The sequence below is a fragment of the Barbus barbus genome (assembly GCF_936440315.1).
Source record: "Barbus barbus genome assembly, chromosome: 36".
Taxonomy (NCBI): Eukaryota; Metazoa; Chordata; class Actinopteri; order Cypriniformes; family Cyprinidae; genus Barbus; species Barbus barbus.
In genome coordinates, this window is record NC_136714.1 from 20,418,544 (window position 1) to 20,425,472 (window position 6,929).

Here is a 6,929-nt window from a genome sequence, read left to right on the forward strand (position 1 = left end):
AACAACTACGCATGCAGTACTAGCAAGAAATATGGACACCATCATCATGAGAACTTGATTGGAGTTGAAAAGGCATCACTTGGATTGGCCTCTTCTGGAAACCAGAGGGGAAAACGAAAGAGAGAAAACTGAACAGTGCAAGCAGAATTTAAGCTTCTAAACCTCACCTGGGACACCATTCTGAAGCTGGCCTAAAACAGACAGGAGTAAAGGGCCATGAAGAAAATGACTAAATGAGTCCGAATGTTTTCAGAAACATGGAGTGAGTTCAGAGAGATATTGGATGTGAGATTTCAAAATTGTTTTTAAATGGCCCAGGCCTGTGATTGAAGTGCATGTTCTTTGAACTGAAAGTGGGGTGATCCTCTGAACTCTGAAAATGTAGGTACAAATGATATCTTGTCAGATTGGTTGGAGGTCTGGACCCAAATAACTACAGAGAAACCAGCCAACTGTAAAAAGCAGTTCTCGGTCCCAATTACGACTAGCAAGAGTAGACTAAGGTAGCCATATTTTCAGATGTCCTCAGACTTCAGCCAGCTGTGGTCCTGTAATGAGCTCTAATCATACTGAAGATATCCTCCTTTCATTGCAGTAATCTGCTCGGGTCAGCTGGAAGCTTTGAAAGCCCTTTATCCCAGCTTAGTCCTGTCACTCTAATGTACTGGATCAACACACTATGATCGGAGAGACTTATTCTCACTGGTTCTTCGCCTTTTAGCAATGTATATGCATTCGGATAGTGGTGTATGTGTGGGAATTTGAATTGAATTAGTCACAATACAGGAAGCTGATGTGGAATTTGGATTGGAATGACGAAAACTAATTTTATCCATCCATCCATCCATTTTTAGGTTTATTATGAATTGTGCACAAACCTGGCGGGTGGTATGCAAGATTCCCCAAGTCATAGTCTCTGTACACTATTTAATGCAATCCATGTAATATTGTGCTTTCACTTCCCCAAAACGACTTTAATAATGATTTCACCCCATGAAGTACAACAGCAGACCCTTCTCTCTAGAGGCACGTTTGTCCTTGCCTGCGTTGTTTGTGCTTTTCTTGACCACTTGTTTGTTTAATGATTAATTCTGCAGGGGCTTTATTGGAAATTCAGGGTTAATAACTTTCCTTCGACTGGACGAGGGGGTGGAAGGCAGCGGTGACTTTAATTCTGCAAACATCAATGAGCAAACCTTGCTCCTATGACAACCGTGCAATTCAGCCACCTGTTTCGAAAGATTATTTTACTGATTTGATATATAATGCCAAGTTGAGCTGCTTGCAAATTTAAAAGCAGTAAAGAACCTTGAAGTGATTTTACGCTGGTGGCAGAGAAAGGCGTCATTATAAGAGATCAGAACGAAATTTATCTTAACTGAAGTTTAACTGATATGTTCTTGTACATTTTATTAGTATTTTAAAGTAATATTACTTTTTTAAAAAATGTAATCAACATTATAGAGCCTTAACTTCTACCGAACCGGCAAAAAAAGTAGTTTTTTGTTTGGAGTTTCCTCGATGCAAATTCCATTCCTATGAAATCAATGACACCAGTTAATGTGCATATTCATTAAGCAAATGTTTATTCAAGTGCCAAGCTGTGAGTTCTCTGGTGTCACATTCTCCCTATGGGCTCTTAGCATGCAACCGGCCTTGGGTAAGGTAACCTGAGCCACATAGAATGAGGGGAGGCATTTGAAGAGGAGGAATCCAGCTCTATTTGCCCATGGCCTTCTCTTCTATAGGATGCCATTAGACATCAGTATGCATATTTAGCACATTGGATTCTCATACATACAAAACCAGAAGCCAATCTGAATTTCAAATTGCGAAAAGTTGTCTGCAAGCTTATGAATTTGTGTTTCTGTTTTCTTGTCCTGTGTGTTTATTAGGGCTGTCAAATTGGCTGAAAAACTAAATTTGAATTTTGTAATAAAGTATTATCAAAATTCAAATTATATTCGAATTTAAAAGGCATGATTTCTGTTAGGGGCGAAAAAAGCTTTTGGCTTCTCTCCTGAGGCCACAAGAGGGCGCATCGAGCAAAATATTACCGTACTAATGCTACTAATCTTTGAAAAAGTGCATAATGTTTAAAATAATGTTTATAAACCATATATAATTAATTACGTTGCTTAAACAATTAGAAACAACAAGCATCATGTGAGTATGTATAGTTTAATACCAAAATCCAATCACAAAGAGTAGCTTACTTCTGTAGCCTAAAACATGAGATGCAGTGGGATGCAGAAAAACCACCACGTCTCAAGACATGTTTTTTTTTAAGTTGAACTTACATTACATGGCTTTCTAAACATGCCGCTCTTATGCGAGACGCGAGTGCAACGTGATATATGTCCCTCTAGAAAATGTGATAACATGCGTTCTGGCTTGGTTTCAGTTTTGACGTAAACATCATCTCCGCACTGATGTTCTCTTTTTCCGCAATATTGTGGGTTCAACTGGATAGACTAAAAAAAGCATTAAAATGCAACAACACCTACATCGTCATCGCATCTTGTGTACCACATATAAGGCTGCCTGACACATGTAAAATTCGAATGATATATAGAGTTTTTTTAGATTTTTATTTTAAATTCGACAAATATTCAAAATTCAATTTTTTTTTAACAGGCCTAGTGTTTATATACTATGATTAGATTCTCTCCCAGCTCTGCTCCCCTACGAATACTGTACTAACTTTTCCTCCATTTCTCTTTGCTTGTAGGACCTCATGGCGAAAGTGCGAGCAATGCTTGCTGCCTCCAAAGGCCTTCAGCCGAACCCCTCCTGAGTGAGTTCCATCACATCCAGACAGGATCAATCTCCAGCTACATCTCGCAAGGAAGCAACAGCCTTCTGGCTAACTACTGGACCGCTGTTCGCCTGACAAGCTGCACAATGCTGGACGCTTTTATCCCTTTATGTATGCCTGTTTGGACCTTGCGTTAGATGTTTGTATTTCGCCTCCAGATTAGCATTAGGCATGGAGATCTCCTTTATTTTGAAGGTGCAGGTGGAACCCAAGCAGGTGTAGAAAAAACGAAAGCAGCAACAGATGGTGGGGCCTCAGTCCTGCTGTGTGTTTTAGCTATAAAACAACAACAAGAAAGTATTAAAGGCGTAATTCCTTGGATGCAACTAAAAATGTTTTTTTCCTTTGTAATATCGTGTCTACCAGAAGGACGCCTTTATATCCTTCTGTGAAGGATAATGCAGTTTATTTCTCTCCTATCTCCTTTTTTCCCTCTGAGCTCTTTTCGATACGATGTCGTCAGCTTTCTTGGTTGTTTTTTTTTTTTTTTTAATATGTGGCCTTCAGTTTTTCATTTCTAAGTTTGTACGGGCCTAATTTTGAAGCTACTTTGTAAAACCGTCAATAAAGTTTGAATTATGGAACACAAGTGTGGTTGCCTTACTTTCCGCAAGCGACATCTCGTCATGTTCGCCTCTTGCTCCGTCTGTTTTTCATTTCCTGCACCTGCGAGCTCTGGCCTTTTGACCGTCGGCGCATGTACTGCATCCCAGCATGCACTCTGCATGATAATTAGGCCCCATGTTCTGCTGAAGGGTCCATGTGAGTGGGGTTCTCGAGAGGGAGAGAGCGAGAGCGAACAGTGGGAATCATGGTCCCTTTTAAGTAAGCCTTTAATCTTGTGGCGGTTCAACCTGCAGAGGCAATGCGGTGAGTCTCATTTGGACTTGTAAAATGGACTGGTAAAGAGATCCCTGAAGCAGGTCTATCCCATCCAAACCCATATTTACACTCACTCCCAAACTCTTTTTGACATGGGGAACATAATGCTTTCCCATGTTCAAATTATGTTGAGTCCGATTCAAGTGGGATTTTCCTGGAAAAGGGCACAGAGGAAGTGTTTTTGCCAAAAAATTAATTTCAAATGTCCATCTCGTGTGCTTTTTATTGATCATCTGAGTATTCATTGTTCACTCTGTCCCGTATGTTCAGCTAAACCTGCACCATTTAATCAAGGCACTTAATTTACTCAAGTCATTTTTGATTTGCATTATATCAAAAAAATTTCTTGTTTGTAATTTGATGCTTAATGTTCCATAATTGCACCAATCACGATAATTGTAATGTTACGTGCTTTTGAAAAGGGCAGCTTTGAACTGACTTAATAGACCCTGCATTTTGTATTGCACTCTCATTTGAATTATAACAATTTAAAATGCAGGGTTTTTTATCTTTTGATTATTTATATGTATGTTGTTTTTGTCGTCGACATTGGCCTGTTGTCAGAGCCTGTAGACAGAAGATGAGTCAAGTATGAGGCTTCTTGCAGGCCGGGACGTCTTTTTTCTTTCTCGCCGGAGAGCCTGTGTTCATCATTACACACCAGCAATCTGCTCAGCCAGCGAGTAAACAAATAGCTCATTTTTGGCCAAAGCTTCACTCATTCCAGACTCATAATGGCCTCAATATTCCCTCCAATAACTGGATTGCCTCGAATAGCATTAAATAATGGATTTATATGCAATTAAATGCACCTCATAACATCATTGATTTAATTCCGAAGGGCTGCATTCAAGGTTTCGTCCACTCGCGCTGTCTGAGTTTTTGTGTATTACAAATAAAATGGCTGTGTAGTATCCAAGAAGTCACTTACAGGGCAGAATGAGGAGGCCGTTAAGGTGATTTGTTAACTTTATGAGATTTGAAAAATACTGGCTTCAGTCTGGTCCAGTGAAATGCTGGAACGAATAGCTTTCTGTAGACAGAAGGTTTGGTGATTTGTCAATTGATCTTTGGATGGCTTGCACTTTTTTGAAAATTCAAATCAAGTCAAGTCACCTTTATAGATATAGTGCTTTTAACAATACAGATTGTGTCAAAGCACTTAACAGTATCAAATTGGAGGATAGACTGTCAGTAATGTATAAAAATAAGATTAAACACTCAATTTTCAGTTAAGGCATTTCATTGTCTAGCTCAGTTTAGTTGAAATAGTATCTGCTAAATCAAATTGACAATCACTAGAAATTAAGTGTCCCCAACTGAGCAAGCCAGAGGCGACAGCGGCAAGATTCAAAGAAAAATACATTCAAATCATCATCTAAAAGTCAAGGTTGGTAATGACGTTTCATGGCCTGTTCTTAAGTTTTATTTCCCTTTGCTTACCACCGCAGTTGAAACCCTGCTAGAATGAAAGCAGTCATGCGGCGACACGTTGGAAATCCAAGCTGGACCCAATTGAGTATGTAAAATTAAAAATCCAGAAGCATGTGTCTGAGAGCTTTTGATTCTCTTGATGTGGTTATTCAGCAGAGGGTTGTTGTGCTTTTCAAAGTTGTGGCCTGGACTCCTTTAGCAGATTTTCTGAATTTCCCACAAGGGGAAAAAAATCTCAGCCAGCTGTGATATGTCCTGAATATTACGAAATACAAAGGCCTTTTTGGAAGTGCAGAGAATCTTTTCTGAGCGGAAAAGAATATACATGAAAACCTTAATCCACAAAGGCATCAGTTAATGTGTAGGTGCTGTGTTTCTGTTAAAGGCTTTAATGTGGTAATTGAGATGTTCTCTCTCTATATCTATATCAAGATTTGTGATGCACAGAACCCAAATGAAATGGACCATTGGTATGAGCAGTTTGTGAAGGTCAACTGACCAAATCTGTATTTATTCAGCACTCTTTTAATCCAGTGCCACTGTTAGTCTTTATCGCTGTCTACTGTTTACCATATTCAAGGTGTCCTGATTAAAGTGTTGCAGACTGTCTTAAGTCTCACACTTGTCCTTCAAGTATCAATTCTATCCCACACAGCCTCAGGAAATAGGTTGTGTTATCTCTCCAGTGGCGATACCATGTGATCACACTAGCTGGGCTGTCTCCAGATTTATCCAGCAGATGTGAGAGATATCACTGGCTTCCAGTATATGGTTACAACTTCATTTAGTTTTTGCTGCATTAGTTTTTGTTTTACCCACAAACATTACTTACTGAGACAATTTTAATAAAGTGTAACATCGTATCTGTCTTCAGTGAAAAACAACTTAACGTAGATGCATAATTATTCAAACTTGACATTTTCTCAGCCTCACGCTCAGTCTGACATGGCCATATTAGAAAATACAGTTGTATAATCAATATATCAATTTTTAATTATCACATTGATAATTAAATCAGGTTAGACGCCATATTGAGTTTAACGCAGATTAAAACTATCCACCTTTTCCTAACAATGCATTGTAAATTATGGGAGGCACTTCCGGTTTGGGGAAGTTCCACTCAGAAAGACTGCAACAAATCATGTCAACCATTTCATAAGATTGTGCTACAAATAATCCTTATCAGTAATTTTGACTGAATGGGCTGTACATTTTAATTTATTGTCTATTTTCAGAAGTCAGGAGAATAACTTTACGTTTGGTAGGCTATGTGACGTGATATAACAACAATATCTATAGAATAGCTCTTTTCAGCCCGATGAATAATTTTCCTCCTGATTATTTCCTTCCGCTGCAAGTAAATGGAAAAAAGACAACACACTGTACATTTGTGGTCTGCTCTCCCGATTTAAATTACGATATAAACCATGAATAATTCATTTTCTCCCCAAATCCTCTGTCTCTTTTCAGGTTTGTTTTCACACGGATGCAAATGTAATTGTTGCATAACACGTCTGTATATTGCTGTGGATAGGAGGAGGATCTTTGAGTTATTCATGGTATGTTGCAAGCAATTTTTTTCATTTTTAAATTTACTTTTAATGATCGATGATTGAAGTTTTTAAAAATGCTTATTGTATTCATAGAATGAACCTTTTGCTGATTGTTTACAGTGGACTTTGTTTACAGTGGACTCCTAGATCACGTAATTTTCAGTCATTTTCTCATAATTTATCTTTGGCTGCTTTATAGTTGATTTACTAATTCAGATTGTGATCAGAAATTATAGACGTGT

General features: G+C 38.4%; 1 protein-coding gene across 5 annotated transcripts in view; it reads left to right on the top strand.

The window, feature by feature from the left end:
- LOC306856090 (splicing factor, suppressor of white-apricot homolog) overlaps positions 1-3,405 on the top strand; it is a 103,344-nt gene extending 99,939 nt beyond the window's left edge. For all 5 annotated transcript variants that reach the window (XM_079395101.1, XM_079395100.1, XM_079395103.1 and 2 more), the window contains exon 18: positions 2,732-3,405. In XM_079395101.1, coding sequence (XP_079251227.1) covers positions 2,732-2,797 — 66 coding nt within the window. In that variant the 3' untranslated portion in view covers positions 2,798-3,405. The remainder of the gene's footprint in view (positions 1-2,731) is intronic.
- Positions 3,406-6,929: the final 3,524 nt, after the last annotated feature.